This window comes from Suncus etruscus, chromosome 15 (genome assembly GCF_024139225.1).
Source record: "Suncus etruscus isolate mSunEtr1 chromosome 15, mSunEtr1.pri.cur, whole genome shotgun sequence".
Lineage (NCBI taxonomy): Eukaryota > Metazoa > Chordata > Mammalia > Eulipotyphla > Soricidae > Suncus > Suncus etruscus.
The window spans coordinates 22405267-22423354 of NC_064862.1; the positions used below are offsets into that span (position 1 = coordinate 22405267).

Sequence of the window (18088 nt, forward strand, 5' to 3'; positions counted from 1 at the left end):
AAAGATCCTTGCTGGATGAAGTCAGGATTGATTTCGCAGAACTTGATTTGCCCCCCCCCCCCCCCAAGTCTGTGATTTGTGGTGGAGACGGCATTTAGGACTAGTTGAATCCTGCTGCTACTTATTTTTTTATATTAACGAAAAGTATTTAAAATGTTTCTTTATTTGATGTAAAAAAAAAAAAAGAATTAGGGAAATGTGTTTAACCAGCTGTGGACCTGCATATTGTGAATCTACTTGGGCCTCGAAGGCTGTTTGTTCCCAGCTGCCTTCTACTGATGGCGTCTCGCGTTGCACCATTTGCTTTAGAATATTTTTTTCTTGTTTTCCTCATCTAAAAACTCTGCGTCTTATGGTCAAGTGCGTCTATAGAGTGAGAAATACGGTATGTGACGCTGGGGCTGGAACCCGGATTGTCCAAGTGCAAGGCAAGTGTCCTACCCACAGTGCTCTCTCTGCAGCCCTGCCTCCTTCCTTTGTTCCACTCAGCTGATAAGAGAAGAGCTAAGAGCAGAAGTTTAGGGCTGAAGTGGTGGCGCAGTGGTAGGGCATTTGCCTTGCACACAGCTGACTTAGGACAAACTGTAGTTTGATCCCCCGGTGCCCCGTATGGTCCCCCAAGCAGGAGCAGTTTCTGAGTGCATAACCAGGAGTAACTGCTGAGCATCACCTGGTGTGGCCCAAAAAGAAAAAAAAGAGACTGGAAGTTTAGAGCAAAGTTCCTTTTACGAGAATGTTGTGGGCTATAGAGGCCTTTTTTCCTCTTGCAGTTGGTCGAGTTACTTACGTTAGTATATACTTGTGTCCTTCAGTTGCCTGGGCTGTAGCTGACTAAAATTGTTATTAATAGAATGGCAGGGAAGAGTGGATTCGGGGGCCAAATCCTAGCCTGCCACAGACTGGACCAGCAGCTATTTTTGTGGGCCATCAGCCAGGCTCCCCACCAACCTCCCAGCTACTTTCAAACCAATTCTTTTTTTTTTGTTTGTTTGTTTTTGGGTCACACCTGGTGCCACTCAGGGGTTACTCCTGGCTCTGCATTCAGAAATCACTCCTGGCAGGCTCGGGGGACCATGTGGGATGCCGGGATTTGAACCACTATCCTTCCTGGGTCAGCTGCGTGCAAGACAGATGCCCTACCACTGTGCTATCTCTCCAGGCCCTCCAAAACTAATTTTAACCCCACAAAGAATTGTCGGCAGTGAACCCCCAAAATGAAGAGCAGCCCCCCATTACCCTTCCTTCCCCTCCCCTCCCCAGCAGCCATGGGCAGTCTATCGAGAGTTAATGAGACTTTGCTGTTGATGTTAGAGAGAAGTGGCAGCTTGCAAGAGTTTTGACAATGAGACATGTGCTGTTTTGGGAAAGATTCTCCCGTTTTCGGGCTCTACCCGAAACTCCCCAGCGTTGGTGGTGGCTTCTGAAGCCAGAACTTGGGAACTGGTATCTGCTGGCGGGATGAGGCTCCCAGCACACCGTGTTGGTCTTGTTGGGGACATCTCATCCGCCCAGCCCCATTGGCTTTTTCCTCCCTGATTGTCCCCCTTTTTTTATGGATTACATCAGGCGCGCGTTCTCTCTCTTTTTCTCTCTCTCACCTTTTTCCTCTCTCCCCCCTTTCTTCCCCCTCCCTCACTCTTCCCTCTCCCTCTGTCTATCTCTCCCTCCCCCCTTCTGGTCACCTTGTCCTTCAAGAAGAAGAATGCTGCCTTCCTGCCTTGGCCGATGCTGCCCGAGGCTTTCCCCATCCTGCCTCCCGTGCCACAAATGAGGAGCCCTGGGCAGAGCAAATGGCAACACCAACAGCAGCTTTGGTTTTGCTGGGCCCTTTCTGTGACCTCATGGGAGAGAGAGCAAGTGTCTGTCTCAAGAACATGCTGCTAAGGGGTTGCCAGCACCGTTCACCTCAATGACACCTTGTACAAAAGGAAGGGTCGGAGTTTCTTTTTTTTTTTTTTTTTTTAATTTTTGGACCATACCCAGTGGCACTCGGGTTACTCCTGGCTCTGCACTCAGAAATTGCTGCTGGCAGCCTCAGGAGACCTAAGGCTTACAGGATGCTGGAAATCTAACCCAAGTCCATACCGGGTAGGCCATGCACAAGGGGGATGGAGTTTCTTAATGAACTAGCATATGTCCAGAGGCTCTGCCATGCCCATGTGAGTGCATGCAAGTACAAAATCAATACACTCAGATGTATATTGATTTTTTTTTGGGGGGTATCCTGCATCTGGCAATGCTTAGCGCCGTGATGGCGAACCTATGGCACTTGTGCCAGCAGTGACACACGAAGGCCTTGCAGCTGGCACGCGGGAAGGTCTGCAATTAAGATGTGTGGCATGTACCACATAGTTTTTAGATACTAAAATCTTGTTACTAAGTTTTAATTGACGTGCTGGCACTTTTGAGGAAATTCTTTGGTTTTATGTGGCAGCTTGGGCACTCAGGCTCAAAAAGGTTAGCCATCACTGGCTTAGGGCTTACTCCTAGCTCTGCGTTCTTTTCCTGGCCAGGGAGCCTTCTTCCCTGCCAAAGCTCAAGTGTAGGAGGGTTTACATGCTCTCTCTCTCTCTCTCTCTCTCTCTCTCTCTCTCTCTCTCTCTCTCTCTCTCTCTCTCTCTCTCCCTCCCCCCCTCTCATCCCCTCCCTCTCATCCCCCCCTCCCCACATATACAAGTTTTGGATACAGCACAACCATGTCTTCCTAAGACCTTTTGGGCTTTGAGACGCAGATGCAGGGACGCAGACCAACAGAGAAGCAGTGGCAGGTGCCCTGCTTGTGTGTCTGAGCTGCCCTTTAATTAGCAAGCACAGCTGCAGCCACCAGAAGATCTGTCCTTGCCAGCCCGAGCGCTCTGGCTTTAAAGGACAAGTTCCTTACAGCGGCCACTTACCGTGCGGGCCACTTGCTCTCTCTGGCGTCCCCACCGCGCTTCCTAAACCTTCTGTCCTTGAGAGTCCGGAGTGCCATTGATACGGGCCTGCGGGATGGATTGTCCTGTCTGTATGTGCAGGAAAGTTCCAGATTGTCTCTGATGAAGATGTCTGCGCGATGGGGCCAAAGCGATAGCGCCATGGGGACGGTGATTGATTGCCTTTCACACGCTGACCTGGGTGCCATCCCTGGCATCCCGTATGGTCCCCCGAGTCTGCCAGGTGTGGCCCCAGAGCCAAAAAAAGATGTCAGCACTGGCTGGCGGGGGTGGGGGGAGTGCTGGCTGCCCCCACTCACAGCTCTATGGGGGCCCTATTGGCCTGCACACCCTCCTCAGCAACAGGTCTCGAGGCATGGAGCTGCCTACATCAGCCTCACGCCAGGGGCACCTGATCCCACGGGGGCTCAGACCCCAATCAGAGGGGCCAAGTCTGCAGTCAACCTCCACAACCCATTCTTTTGTTCTGTCTTTTTTGGGGGGGCTTTGGGGCCACATGCAGTGGTGCTCCAGGGCTGTGCAGACTCTGAGCGTCCCTGTGGCACTGAGGGAACCTGGGCGTACTGCACACAAGACACACGGCAGCGTGAGGGACTTGCTCACCAGTCTTGGAGCTCACATTTTGATTTGTTAATTCGTTTTTGTACTTTAGGGCCATACTCAGTGGTACTCAAGGAGTACCCTGAGCTTGTGTTTGGTGTAGGACATGATGTGGTGCCTGGCATCAAGCCTGGCTGCCTGTATATTCTACCCATTGGGCTATATATCCCTGGAACGAACGAAGGTGTTTTTTGATGTTTGTTCATATTTTGCCTCTTTCTCAAAAGAGCACCAGTGCTTTTGACCAGTTGTTCTCTGAATGATTGGGATGAAAACGAAGATACTTTACTCTTTTTTGTTTGTTTGTTTTATGGTCCACACCCAGCAGTGCTCAGGAATTACTCCTGGCAGATTCAGGGGCAAATATGGGATGCCAGGATTGAACCCCGGTCAGCTGCATGCAAGGCAAACATCCTCCCTGTTATGTTATCGTTCTGGCCCCCTCTTTACTCTTATTTGTAACATTACTTTGGGGGTGATGAGGAGCACACCTGACAGTGCATCTATTCTTGGCTGTGCTCTGGGGACTGTGAAATGTTGACCTCAGCCCTGAGCTCCAGACCTTCAAGCTATCTCTTCGTTAAATTTGGCACCATTTCTTTTTTCTCTTTCTTTTTTATTTTTATATTTTTTAAACTTGATTGATTGATTGATTGGTTGGTTGTTGGTCCACACCCAGCAGTGCTCAGGGGTTACTTCTGGCTCTGCACTTAGAAATTAATTGTCCCTGGCAGGCTGGGGGGGACTACATGGGATGCTGGGAATCGAACTGGGTCCCTCCTGGGTTGGCTGCGTACAAGGCAAATGCTCTACCGCTGTGCTATTTCTCTGGCCCCTCTTTTTTTTCTTTTAAAAAAATTATTATATTTTGTCTTGTTTTGGGGCCACACCCGGCAGTGCTCAGGGCTTCCTCCTGACTGGGCATGGGATGCTGGGGATCTAGCCCAGGTCGGCAGCACGGAAGGCAAGCACCGTACCCACTGTGCTATCTCTCTGGCTCCTTGGTACCGTTCCAAAAGCCCAGAATTGTTTTCTGAAAGCACCCAACTTCTGGTCCTCAATTCTGTCTTTTAACCCAGCCGCCAGAATGATTGATCACACTTGAGCTGGGCACTCACCAGGGACCCCATGGATGCCGGAGCAGGTGCTCAGACATACCCTTGCCTGATTTTGGAGTTGGGTGAAGGTCTCGGATTAGTCAGATTTTCTCGCTCAAAGGTCCTCGCTGATTTACAGTTGGCATTTCCCGCCTGTCACATGTCTCTTGGGGGTGGGTCAGGAGTGATTAGTCCCTTTGATAAACACGGCTGTTGAGAGATGTCGCTTGACATGTTTGGGCTCTCTGTCTCGGAGCCTGGGAGCTGGTCTCTCCACAGCTGTTGTAATTTTTGTCACTTGTCTCCCCAATCAACCCTGGATCTGAGGAAGTGGAAGGTTCAATGCATAGAGCAGAGTAACAGCTTGAGCGGGAACTTTGAGCTCAGAAAATTGGAATTTCTGAATGGTGCCAAGAATTATGTGGGGTTTTTTTTCCCCCTTTCTTTTTTTGCCTTTCTAAAAGATGGTCCCTATTTTCTGAATGATTTTCCTGGTTATTCATTCTAAGTAGTCCCTGTTTAGTCATTCAGTCATGGTTACTTTTTCTGTTGTTTCTTTGGGGGCCCATCCTAGCCATGCTTGGGGGTCTATTCCCAGCTGGCGCCCCAGGCTCTCAAACCTTTGAGCCATTTCCCAGACTGCCAGAGATGGGCTGGAGAGATAGCACAGCGGTATGTTTTTTTTGTCTTGCATGTGACCAACCCGAGACGGACCCAGGTTTGATCTCCCGCACCCTGAGCCTGCCAGGAGCGATTTCTGAGCACAGAGCCAGGAGTAACTCCTGAGTACTGCTGGGTGTGGCCCAAAAGCAACAACAAAAAAATTGCCAAGAGTACAACTCTGGGTTTGACTTGTGTGCCCTGAAACTTATAAACTGTTCTCTCTCTCTCTCTCTCTCTCTCTCTCTCTCTCTCTCTCTCTCTCTCTCTCTCTCTCTCTCTTCCCCACATCTTTAATAAAGCCACAAAATTTATAGCTGCACTATGTCATCATAAATATGCAATTGTTCTTATTTTAAGACATTTCTGTTCTAAAAACGATGCGTACTTTTGTAATTAACTAGCTGTGTGGCTTTTAAAAATACATATATATATATATATATATATATATTATTACTTCTTTGGGATGCAGAAGACCTTTTGAAAAGGCTATAAGCATTCGAAGCAGATGTAAAAATGAGCCACTCCCCCACATACCCAGGGCCGTGGAGAGACAGGTTGAATGAGTGGGTGAGCTGTAGGCTGCCAGGTGGCTCTGCTGTGAACTGGGGGGCCCTGGAGTCTGCATTTTAGCTGCCACCCCCTTCTGGGTGAGGCTGTTCTAGTGAGCTCATCCACACCCCCACCCCACACCCCTCCGCAGACTGCAGTGCGACTGGAGTCTCAGCCTGTCTAGTGCCCCACGTCTGGAACCATGAGGAGATGATATCCAGTCCGTGACCTGGGGTACACAGGTGCCCCTGAACTGGTTTTCCTGGGACTCTGCTGGGGGGCTTGACTTGGCACTGGGCAGAGTTTTTTTGTTTGTTTGTTTTTGTTTTTGGGCCACACCCGGGAGTGCTCAGGGGTTACTCCAGGCTCTGCACTCAGAAATCGCTCCTGGCAGGCTTGGGGAATCATATGGGATGCCTGAGATTGAACCTCCATTTGTCCTGAGTTGGCTATGTGCAAGGCAAATGCCTTGCTCTGGCTCACTGGGCAGAGTTTTTACTGGGTTGTTGAGATGCTTCGTCTGACTGGGCTGGATCTGCCTTCTAAATGGGGCCTGACAGGCGGGCGAGCGTTTGCAGGAGAGATGAAGCTTTTATAGCCCAGCACTTGCTGCAGGGATGGGGCTTGGCAGACGGTGGCATGGTTTTGGTCATATGTCGGCAAGGCCTGACACCGTCCCGGCTCTAGGCAAATGCTCTGGCCTTGTTTGAAGACCTGTTTCCATTCTGTGGAGCTTCCCCAAGGTCCTTCACCTTGTTAAGTATAGACCTGTGGGCATCATTTCCATCTACGCTACTTTTTATTTTAATTATTTATTTAGGCTTTTGGGCCACACCTGATGGTGCTCAGGGGTTACTTCTGGCTCTGTGCTCAGAAATCGCTCCTGGCAGGCATGTGGGACCATATGGGATGCTGGGATTCGAACCACCGTTGGTCCTGGGGCAGCTGTTTGCAAGGCAAACACTCCTACCGCTGTACTATCTCTCCGGCCCCTTATTTTATTATTATTATTATTAGTATTATTATCAGTATCAGTATCATTATTATTATTATTGGTTTTTGGGTCACACCTGGCGGTGCTCAGGGGTTACTCCTGGTTCTGTAGAAGTCGCTCTTGCAGGTTCCGGGGACCTTATGGGATGCCGGGATTCGAACCACCATCTGTCCTGGATCGACTGCAAGGCAAACCCCCTACCGCTGTGCCCTAGTTTTTAGTTTTTAGGTTTTGGTTTTGGGGGCCACACCTGGTGATGCTCAGGATCTGTGCTCAGGAATCATTCCTGGTGGCTCAAGGGACCATATGGAATACTGGGGATAAAATCTGGGTTGGCTGCATGCAAGGTAGATGCCCTCTTCTGCCTTGTTCTGCCATTGTTTTGGCCCCTATTTTTATTTATTTTTCCACTTCTTTTTGGGTTTTGGGCCCTACCCAATCGTCCACAGGGGGTTAGTTACTCCTGGCTCTGCACTTAGAAATTACTTCTGGCAAGCTCGGGGGACCCTATAAGAGGCCAGGAGGTCTAACATGGCTCGGCAGCGTGCAAGGAAAACATATATTTTTTTCTTTTTTAAATAAAGTATACTTTACATCTTTCTAAAAAGGACATGAGGGTCCGGGACTATAGCACAGAGGGTGAGTCATTTGCCTTGCATAGGGCCAGTTACCCAGGTTCAATCCCTGGTGTCTTACTCTAGGAAGCCGGTTCCCGGCAGGTCACAGGATGCTGCAAGAAGCTAGTAGCTGAGGGCACCACCCATCCAGGCGGGCTGTTTCCTGAGGAGCCGAAAAAGCATGTTGACTCGGGAATCCCATGGGCAATAAGGGGAGGATCAGCCTTGGCTTCTCAATGCCGGCTGCTTTTTTTTTTGTGTTTTGTTTTTGTTTTTGGGTCACACCCGGCAGTGCTCAGGGGTTACTCCTGGCTCTATGCTCAGAAATCATTCCTGGCAGGCTTGGGACAAAATGGGATGCCGGGATTTGAATCAATGACCTCCTGCAAACGCTTTACTTCCATACTATCTCTCCGGCTCCGCTGGCTGCTTTTTTGTTGGTCAAACAGTCTCACCTGAAGTGGAGCTTTCTCTCTCCCAGAGTCCAGTTTTCTGTGTCTAGATCAACAAAAGCTCATTTATTTTCCCCCTTATAAAAAAGGAATTAATTGTTCCTTACCCAATGACGACATCAGAGATGACTTTGCATGGCCGTGTGAAGAGATGAAATGGCTCTTGCTGTAATTTTTAAGAGTGGGGGCCCCTGCGGTGGTACTTGGCCAGTGGGGCAGGCAGTCAGGCAGGCTGGCTGGCTGGGGGTGAACCCTTTCGCCTCCTTTCGAATCTTTGTGTCTGATTCTGTCATGTTGGCATCCCAGGGACCTCATTTTAGTTTTTATTTGTTTGTTTGTGTTGTATTAAATAATTAATAATGGGGCTGGATGGCGATGGATGGAGGTGGATTTCTCTGTTTGCCATCCCAGGCCACGTGGCTCAGCAACCCCCATGCAGCCGGCGGGTTCCAGGCCCAGGTAATCGGCGTAATCAAGACTCACAGGCAGGCATTAGGAACCATTAGCTTTATTTATGCCCTAGCCACCACGTGTGTGTGGCCTATCTCATAACCTTTTAAGCATTCAGCCATTCCAGGCTACCCTGCATTTAAACTTTTTCAGCCATCTTCCTCAGAGCGCCCAGCAGGGCCAAAAGGCAAAGACCCTTAATCCCCTGGCTTCCGGGTTTATCTACCTATTCCAAGACCCCTCCCAGGAATGGGCCGGGTCTTGCAGGTAAAGTCACACCTATTATCCGGTTCCCAAGACCCCTCCCAGAAATGGGTGGGTCTCAGATAAGTACCCTACAGTTTGTTTGTTTATTTATTGGTTTCTGGCTCACACCCAGTGGCTTTCAGGGGTCACTCCTGCCTCTGTGCTCAGATAACACCCCTGGCAGGCTGTGGGACCATGTGGGATGCCAGGAATTGAACTGGGTCTCTCCCGAGTTGGCCGTGTTCAAGGTGAACATCCCACCCCTGTGCTATCTCTCCAGCCAAGTTCATGTTTATTTTTATTAAGTTAGTTATTCATTAATTTGAGGGTCATACCTGGCGGTGCTTAAGGCTGATTCTTAGGGATTACTCTTGGCAGGGCTTGGGGGACCATAGGAAGTGCTGGAAATTCTACTTTCAAGGCAAACACCTGACCTGTTTCAGTACCGGTCCAGTGTTTCTGGTTTCAGGCCACACACGGGGATCCTCAGGAGTTTCTCTTGGCTCTGCACTTAGGAATCATGCCTGGCAGCGCTTGGTGGACCATATGGCATGCCAGGGACTGAGTCCAGGTAAACAGTATGCAAGGCAAATGCCCTACCTACTATACTATCATTCTGGCCCTTCTGCCCCAGTATTTAGTAATAGCTATAGGTTTTTGGGCCACACTTGGGTTTCTTAGGGGCTATTTTGGCAGGCTGAGGAAAATTTCTGTCATCTCTTGCCCCCCTCCCCCCTTCTCCGTACAGACAGCATATTGACGAATCTCTATCTGCAGGCAAATGCAAGTTCCTGGGAAGTAAGTAAGTTGTCAGAAGTGGAATGACGAGGTCAAAGAGTCTATATTCCAGATTTCAATCTTCTATTTTTTTTGGGGGGCCATACCCAGCAGCCCTCAGGGGTTACTCCTGGCTCTGTACTCAGAAATCACTCCTGGCAGGCACTGGGGACCATAAAGGATGCCGAGGACCCAACCCACATCCATCCTGGCTCAGCCTCATGCAAGGCAAACATTCTACTGCTGCACTACCATTCCGGCCCAGATATCACTTTTTACACAGACACAGATTTCCTCTGGATTTTTTCCCCCCCCAATTCACAATACAGACCAGGCAAAGGGCCTGGGTTGAGGTGTATATGGGGTGCATTTACTGTACCTCCTCTTTCTATACAGTCAGTGTAAAGAACACAGCCTGTAGTAAGAATTGGGAGGCTTCCTCCGGATTTTTACACAGACACAGAATGTTGTTCGAAAAGGTCGAGTCACGGGGCTGGAGAGATAGCATGGAGGTAGGGCGTTTGCCTTTCATGCAAGAGGTCATCGGTTCGAATCCCAGCGTCCCATATGGTCCCCCGTGCCTGCCAGGAGCAATTTCTGAGCATGGAGCCAGGAGTAACCCATGAGCACTGCCGGGTGTGACCCAAAAACCAAAAAAAAAAAAGAAAGAAAAAAAAAAAAAAGAAAAGGTCGAGTCACATTTAGCGAATGCATGTGCTCTGCCTGAAGGCTATGGAGCAAAACGCAAAAAGGTGGTGCAAGAGGGCTTGTCGCCCTCCAGGAATTTTCATCTATTCTGCGCACCTGATTCCCGGGAACGTCTGGGTGTCGACTTCAGTGGGTGAGTGGGCGGATTTAATTTAACTTTGCCAGCTTTCCTTGCAGGTGTCATGCCTGGTGCTGGGCCAGTCTTTTCATTCTGTTTTGCTTTTTCGGGGGGCAATGTCTGTAATTTCCCGAGGGCAGTGACCTCATCCTGTGTAACTCAGGCTATGTCTCCCAGATCTTCGCTCAAAAGTATCCTGTACATGATGTTGTAATTATAAGCCAGACACTATCGGAGGATGCCTTGGAGACCTTTGCTTTTATTTTGGGGGGTGCATGTAGGTGAAGAATGATTAACTTTGCCTTTCTCCACAGGTCATGGAATATCAGCCTGGCGGGGACTTGCTGTCACTTCTGAACCGATACAAGGACCAGTTAGATGAAAGCATGCTTCAGTTCTACCTGGCTGAGCTGATCTTGGCTGTTCACAGCGTTCACCAGATGGGCTATGTTCACCGGTAAGCAGGACTGTCTGGAGGCTGGGTCCTGTGCCACCTAAAGGAAGGAGTGAAATACTGTGGTGTTGAATGGTGGGTTGTATATTCCACAATCCCCAGACAGGAAGAGGGATCCCCAGCCCCCTATCTGGGTAGGACAAGAGACGCAGGTCCAGCAGCAATTCTGATGCAGGAAATAATCCACACATGTTTGGGAAGGTAGAGCAGGCCAGGAACTCACACCGCAAGCTGTTCACCCTCAAACCAGTTACTTCACCATGTGGAACCATGAACCAAGATGGCAGCTGCCCTCCAGGCCATCCGAGTAGACTTTATTTGAAAACAAAGCTCACCACTAAGAGGAAGGGGGGAAGCTAGGTGAGGAGGCAATAGGGAAACATCTTTTTATGTTTGGGCCACACCCGGTGGCACTTGGGTTATTTCTGGTTTTGTACTTAGGAATCACTCCTGGCAGGCTCAGGGCACCTTATGGGATGTCGGGGATAGAACAGAGGTTGGCTGCATACAAGGCAAATGCCCTACTTGTTGTGCTATTGCTCTGGCCCAGAGGGATGTTTTTCTTGTACATCTAAGAGACTTGTGGGAAAGGAATGATTATTAGATCAGGAATCTGAACTTCTATTTTCCTAGACCAGCTATTTGGCTCTGGGAAGTCCCTTGTTTTGGCCTTAGTTTACCTAATGTAAAATGTGTTTCTGGGGCTGGAGAGATAGCATAGAGGTAAGGCATTTGCCTTACATGCAGAAGGTCGGTGGTTCAAATCCCAGCATCCCATATGGTCCCCTGAGCCTGCCAGCAATTTTTGAGCCTAGAGCCAGGAGGAACCCCTGAGCGCTACCAGGTGTGATCCAAAAACAAACAAAAAAAAATGTGTTTCTATGAGAAATAGCCTGTTTATTTATAAAAGAAAATTAAAAAAAAAAAAAAGAAAATCACCATTTATTTATTTTTGGGTTTTGGACCTGACTCGGTTATTTATGCTCAGGGCATATTCCTGCCCACACACTCAGTTGTCATTCCTGATAGGGCCTGGGGGACCATTTGATTGTCAGGGATTGAATCCTGGTTGACTGCATGCAAGGCAAGCACTTTACCTTTTGGACTATTGTGCTGGCTCTGAGAATTATCCTATTGAATAACCTGCTTGTCTCCTTTCTTTTTCTTCTTTCCTCTTCTTATTTTAAGTTAAATTTACTTTAAAGATTATAGCCTATTTTATATATATACATGTATATTTTATATACACGTGTGTTTTATATACATATACAAAACCATCATAGGGAACACAGGAACTTGTATTTTTTTTTTTGAGTCACACTCAGCAGCACTTAGGGCTTACTCCTGGTTCTTCGCATAGGAATCACTCCTGGCAGGCTCAGGGGGACTATATAGGATGCCAGGGATTGAAATGGGGTTGGCTACGTGCAAGGCAAATGCCCTCACTGCTGTGGTACTTTCCAGTCTCTGGCTGGTGGCTTCTTGCTGATTGGCAAGAACATGACACTCATTGGCACTTCTTATTTCTTCCAGGGACATCAAGCCTGAGAACATTCTCATTGACCGGACTGGCCACATCAAATTGGTGGATTTTGGATCTGCTGCTAAAATGAACTCCAATAAAATGGTAACAAAAAAAGAACAGGGCTGGAGTGATAGCACAGCATTAGGGCATTTGTCTTGTACTCGGACCACACAGGACCAACCTGGGTTCGATCCCAGGCATCTCATAGGGTCCTCCTAGCCTGCCTAAGGCAATTTCTGAGTGCAGAGCCGGCGGGTCTGAGGGTTCAGGGTGGCGGCGATGAAGACTCACATCAGTCAGGTTTCAGGAGACATCAGCTTTATTTAAGGCCCTAGCCACCTAGGCTAACCATTTAAGCAGCCTATTCCACTGACCTGTCTTCTTAACATGGTTCTTCTATCTCCATCCTGCCAGCTCTCTCTTGCTGAATCTCCCTTAATCCTTCCAATTTTCCCTCCTGCCCCTGAGGCCAATCTCTTTGTTACCTACCAAAGACCCCTCCCAGAAACAGGCTGGTCTTACTAGCAGGTAAAGTTACACAGGAAGAATGGTGGGGGTCCTTATAAGTTCGGGAGATGCAGGTTGATGTTGGTGATAGTTTTGGAGTGGATGAAATGAGTTCTCAGGGATGGGGGTGATGTGGGGATATAGAACTCAGCCCCAACTTTATCTGTTTATTTATTTTGGGGGACCTTACCTGGTAGTACTCCGGGATTACTCCTGAGTCTTTGCTTAGGGATCTCTCCTGGCAGGGCTCAGGGGATGACCATATGGGATGCCAGAGGTTAAACAACGGTCGATTGCATGTGAGCAAATGCCCTCCCTGCTGTACTATCAGTCCTACCTGGTTTTGTGGGGGCAGAGGACAGAAGTGGCGATGTTTGGGGAATCTAGATTCTGGGGACCTGGAAGTTCCAATTCAAGCCTTGTGCCTCCTGCTCTTGGGGACAAGAGTCCCCCATACTTGCAGCTTTGTTTCACCATCACATTCTTTTGTTCACAGTGTCTCTTAATAGCAAACAGAACAGTTTTACGAACATTCTTACAGGTTGGTTAAAAGAAGGGAAAATGGGGGCCAGAGCATTAGCATAGCAGTAAGGTATTTGCCTTGCACGCGGCTGACTCAGGATGAACCGGGGTTCAATCCCAGTGTCCCATATGGTACCCTGAGCTAGGAGTGATTTCTGAGCATATAGCCAGGAGTACTCCCTGGCGTCATCAGGTGTGGCAAAAAAAAAAAAAAAAAAAAAAAAAAAAAAAAAAAAAAAAAGAAGAAGGGAAAAGGCTTATTTTGTGGATTTTTTTTTGGGGGGGCCACACCGGTGATGCTCAGGTGTTACTTCTGGCTACGCGCTTAGAATTTGCTCCTGGCTTGGGGAACCATATGGGACACCGGGGGATCGAATAGCAGTTCGTCCTAGGTTAGCATGTACAAGGCAAATGGTCTACCGCTTGTGTCACTGCTCCAGCCACATTTTGTGAGATTTCTCTCCCCCACATTTATTTCCCTTGTCTTCTATTATATTAACTTTCTTACTTTAAGGAATTTTTTCTGAAATAGTGCATGATCTCAAATCCTCTATTCTGTACAAAACTGAAATTAATCAGTGGACTGTTTGAACTCAACATCCTCCGTGTTAAGAGGCAAATGTTCAAAATGTCAGCTTGAAGTCTTGGACCTTTGATAAAAATTAAGCTGTATTTCTTGCACTAATTAGGAAAGCAAGAGGTTAGCTGTTGAGATCAAGAGTGTGAATGTATTGGAAAATATATAGCAGGGCCGGAGAGGTGGCGCTAGAGGTACCGTATTTTCCGGTGTATAAGACGACCCCCTAATTTTGCAGTTAAAACATAGGTTTAGGGCCCGGAGAGATAGCACAGCGGCGTTTGCCTTGCAAGCAGCCGATCCAGGATCAAAGGTGGTTGGTTCGAATCCCAGTGTCCCATATGGTCCCCCGTGCCTGCCAGGAGCTATTTCTGAGCAGACAGCCAGGAGTAACCCCTGAGCAACGCTGGGTGTGGCCCCAAAACAAAACTAAAAAACATAGGTTTAGGCCTATATTCGCTGTATCAGACAGAACGTTCCTGTGCTGCATGTGCTGCATGTGTTCCTGTGCTCATGTACCACAGTGAGCCAATCACAACAAGCAAAGGTTCAAAGGTTATACTGTCAAAGATTTCCTCTCTGACTCTTGCCAATCTGAGCAGGCTTTGTAGAGTGTAGATTTGGGTCCAGAACATTGTCTAATTTGCATGCATAAAAAGCCTGCTTGGATTGGCTGAGTTAGAGAGGCGGTCCGAGCAGCCTTGCAGTGATTGGTTCAGGATCCAGTTGGAAAATTCGTTTTGTGGCAATATTCAGACAATTTTCTTTTAGTGGCATATTGAAACATTTTTCGGGATATACTTGCTGTATAAGACGACCCCCAATTTTCGGTTGACTTTGTTTTGTTTCAAAAGTCGTCTTATATGCTGGAAAATATGATAAGGTGCCTGCCTTGCAAGCTCTAGTGTAGGACGAACTGCGGTTAGATCCCCTGGCGTCCCATATGGTCCCCTCCAAGCCAGGAGCGATTTCTGAGCGCATAGACAGGAGTAACCCCCCTGAGCGTCAAATGGGTGTGGCCCAAAAACCAAAAAAAAAAATATGGCAAGGTAAAAAAAATTAAAATAGCAAATAAAGTTGGTATATACTAAAAACATAAACTTAAGAGTCAGTTGTGCAAAAAGATGGAAGGTCTGAGAAACACACACACACACACACACACACACAATTTTGTTTCTTTGGGCCACACTTAGTCATGTTCAAGGACCACACCCAGCTTTGCGGTGGGGGTGGGGTTGGGGGGTGGTGTCTGTTACTCTTGGCAGTGCTCCGAGGACCATGTGATGTCAGGGCTTGAACCTGGATCTCCCACACAAAAAGAATGTTCTCAACCCATTTGGGGCAACTGACCTGTCTTAAGACTGATTCTTCAACTAAACCTAGACAAGTCTTTGGGACTTGGACCTTTATATTCTAGCAGTACTGCTTCTAGTTAAAATGCACAAAGAGGGGCTGGAGAGCTAACATAGCTGTAGGGTATTTGCCTTGCACCTGGCTGACCCAGGACAGACTTGGGTTTGATTCCCAGCATCCCGTGTGGTCCCCTGAGCCTGCCAGGACCGACTTCTGAGCCCAGAGCCAGGAGTAACCCTGGAGCACCCCTGGGTATGACCCCCAAAACAAAACAAAACAAAACGAATGCACAAAGGGGTTAACTAAGGAAGCCTTCAATGCACCCTTCCTCTGGAGATGAAGGGTCAGAGGTAGTGTGGGTTAAGTCCTCTAGTTGCAAGGAAGGTGGATGTTAGCAGGCTGGTGTCAGGAAAAGGCTTGGAATTAACCCCAAGTCTGTCCTCCAGGGTCTGGACTCCTGATTCTGCAAACCTAAGGTCTACTGGGGATCAGACCCTGGACAACCCCTGAACTGCTTAAAGTCAGAATTTCTTAGCCATGATTCTCCCCTCACCCTGCCCCCAACCCTCTCTGCCCTGCCCATAACTCTTAGTTTTTGGGTGCTGACTATGCTGGTGGGGGTACCCATAGTGCCAGGCCTTAAATCGAGGGCCTTGGACATGCATGGCTTGTGATCTGCCATTTGAAGTGCATCCCTGGAGTCAGATTTTGTGCTTATATACAATTTGATCATTACACGAAGAGAATCAGCATTTTTTTTTTTGTTTTGTTTTTTGTTTTTGGTTTTGGTTTTTGGGTCACACCCAGCAGCCTTCAGGGGTTAATCCTGACTCTATACTCAGAAATTGCTCCTGGCAGGCTCAGGGGACCATATGGGATGCTGGGATTTGAATCACCATCCTGCATACAAGGAAAATGTCCTACCTCTATGCTATCTCTCCGGCCCAGAGTTGGCATTTTTGTGGTGTTTTGCTTTTGTTTCTTGGGCCACCCCAGCCACGCTCAGGGCTGGTTTCTGGATCTGTGCTCAGAGATCACTCTTGGTGGAGCTCAAGGAACCAGCTGGGGGTTCTGGAGATTGAACCTGGATATAAGGCAATCTCCTTACCCTTGTCCTACCATCTCTCTGGCTCCATTCAGAGTGGTTATTTTTTTTAGGGGGTGGGATTTGGGCCACACCTAGTGGTGCTGAGGGATTACTCCTGGCTCTGTGTTCAGAAATCACTCCTGAAAAAAAAAAAAAAAGAAATCACTCCTGGCAGGCTCAGGGACCATTGGGATGCCAGGGATCGAGCCTGGGTTCATCTTGGGTCAGCCACGTACAAGGCAAATGCCCTCCCTGCTGTGCTATCACTCTGGCCCCCATTCAGAACATTTTCTGTTGTAACATTTGATGGTTTAGAGACAGGCATGAGTGCTTTGGTATTGAATTTGGTGGAATAAAGCCCAGAAATAAAAATAATAATGTTATGCTTTGTCATCTGGGATTCAAAAATTTGTCCATATGTTAAAGACCTGTATAAAATAATAGACCTGGGGCTGGTGAGGTGGCGCTAGAGGTAAGGTGCCTGCCTTGCCTGCGCTAGCCTTGGACGGACCGTGGTTCGATCCCCTGGCATCCCATATGGTCCCCCAAGCCAGGAGTGACTTCTGAGCGCATAGCCAGGAGTAACCCCTGAGCGTTACCGAGTGTGGCCCAAAAACAAAACAAAACAAAACAAAACAAAACAAAACAAAACAAAACAAAAAAAAAGGGGCCGGGCGGTGGCGCAAGAGGTAAGGTGCCTGCCTTGCCTGCGCTAGCCTTGGACGGACCGCGGTTCGATCCCCAGGCGTCCCATATGGTCCCCCAAGCCAGGAGCGACTTCTGAGCGCATAGCCAGGAGTAACCCCTGAGTGTTACCGGGTGTGGCCCAAAAACAAAAACAAAAACAAAAACAAAAAACAAATAAAATAATAGACCTAGAAATAAGTTGAATTCAGGGCTGGAGCGATAGCACTGCAGGGAGGGCGTTTGCCTTTCATATGTCTGACCTGGTTTGATCCCTGGCATCTCATAGGGACCCCTGAGCCTTCCAAGAGTAATTTTTGAGCGCATACCCATGAGTAACCCCCAAGCGCCACTGGGTGTGGTCCAACAACAACAAAAAACTGAAGCCCAAAAGAAAGTTCAGAGCCGTTAATGCAGCTGTACTGTGGGCACCTTGGGTTCCAGAGGTTTAGCCACATCCCTGGCCTGTCTCTTCTAGATGCCAGTAGCCCTGTCTCCATTTCCTTCAGTTGTGACAACCAAAATGCTGCCAAACATTGCCTTGTGTCCCTGGGGATCTGGGGTGGGGTACCTATGTCCTCCCTGGTGGTAGCACCCCTGCAGGAAATGGTGAAGGACCAGGATAAGCTTTTACAAGAGCCGACAGTGCGGGTCTGCCATAAACCAAACTGTCTGGTGTCCTGTGGGAACACGCACCATCTCTACTTGCTCAGAAAGTCTGGGGGTGTGGAGGACGCCCTGCTGTGTGTCAGAGGAGCCCTTGACAAGAGCGACACACACAACTTGCCTGCCTTTCAGATTTTTCTGTTTCTCAGATTCTTCCCTCTTCCTTCCTGGTGGGGAGCCTACCTTGGCCACGCAGGCTTCTCAGCAGCTCCACATTCAGCCTCAGCTTTTGATTGTTTTGGTCAAGGAGCTGCCATGCTCAGTCTAGCACCCTCCAGACCAAGGCCCCTGGGCCTGATGGCTCCGAGTCCCACCTCAGGGCTTTGTGCTTTTCAAGGCAGAAGAGAAGCAGCTAAGAGGGATTTTGAGCAGTGTTGATCCATCAATGAAGGCTCTTATGACAGAAAAGGCCATTCACCTCCAGTTTAACCCCACTCAGGCTCGGTAGAGCAGTAGAGATTGTTTTGGGTGCTTCTGGTCACAGGGAATAGATGGAGAGGACTTCTGTG

The 18088-nt window shown here is 48.5% G+C and overlaps 1 protein-coding gene and 1 non-coding gene across 2 annotated transcripts in view; one reads left to right on the forward strand and one right to left on the reverse strand.

The window, feature by feature from the left end:
- The window catches only part of CIT (citron rho-interacting serine/threonine kinase), a 159611-nt gene that overhangs the window by 13996 nt on the left and 127527 nt on the right, over positions 1–18088 (forward strand). Inside the window, exons 4-5 of the mRNA XM_049787776.1 lie at positions 10519–10661; positions 12192–12285. Of these exons, the coding sequence (XP_049643733.1) occupies positions 10519–10661; positions 12192–12285 (237 nt within the window). The remainder of the gene's footprint in view (positions 1–10518; positions 10662–12191; positions 12286–18088) is intronic.
- LOC126031930 (small nucleolar RNA SNORA51) lies at positions 9682–9815 on the reverse strand. Its single transcript, XR_007503737.1, has one exon. It is a non-coding gene; the product is annotated as a small nucleolar RNA SNORA51 (small nucleolar RNA).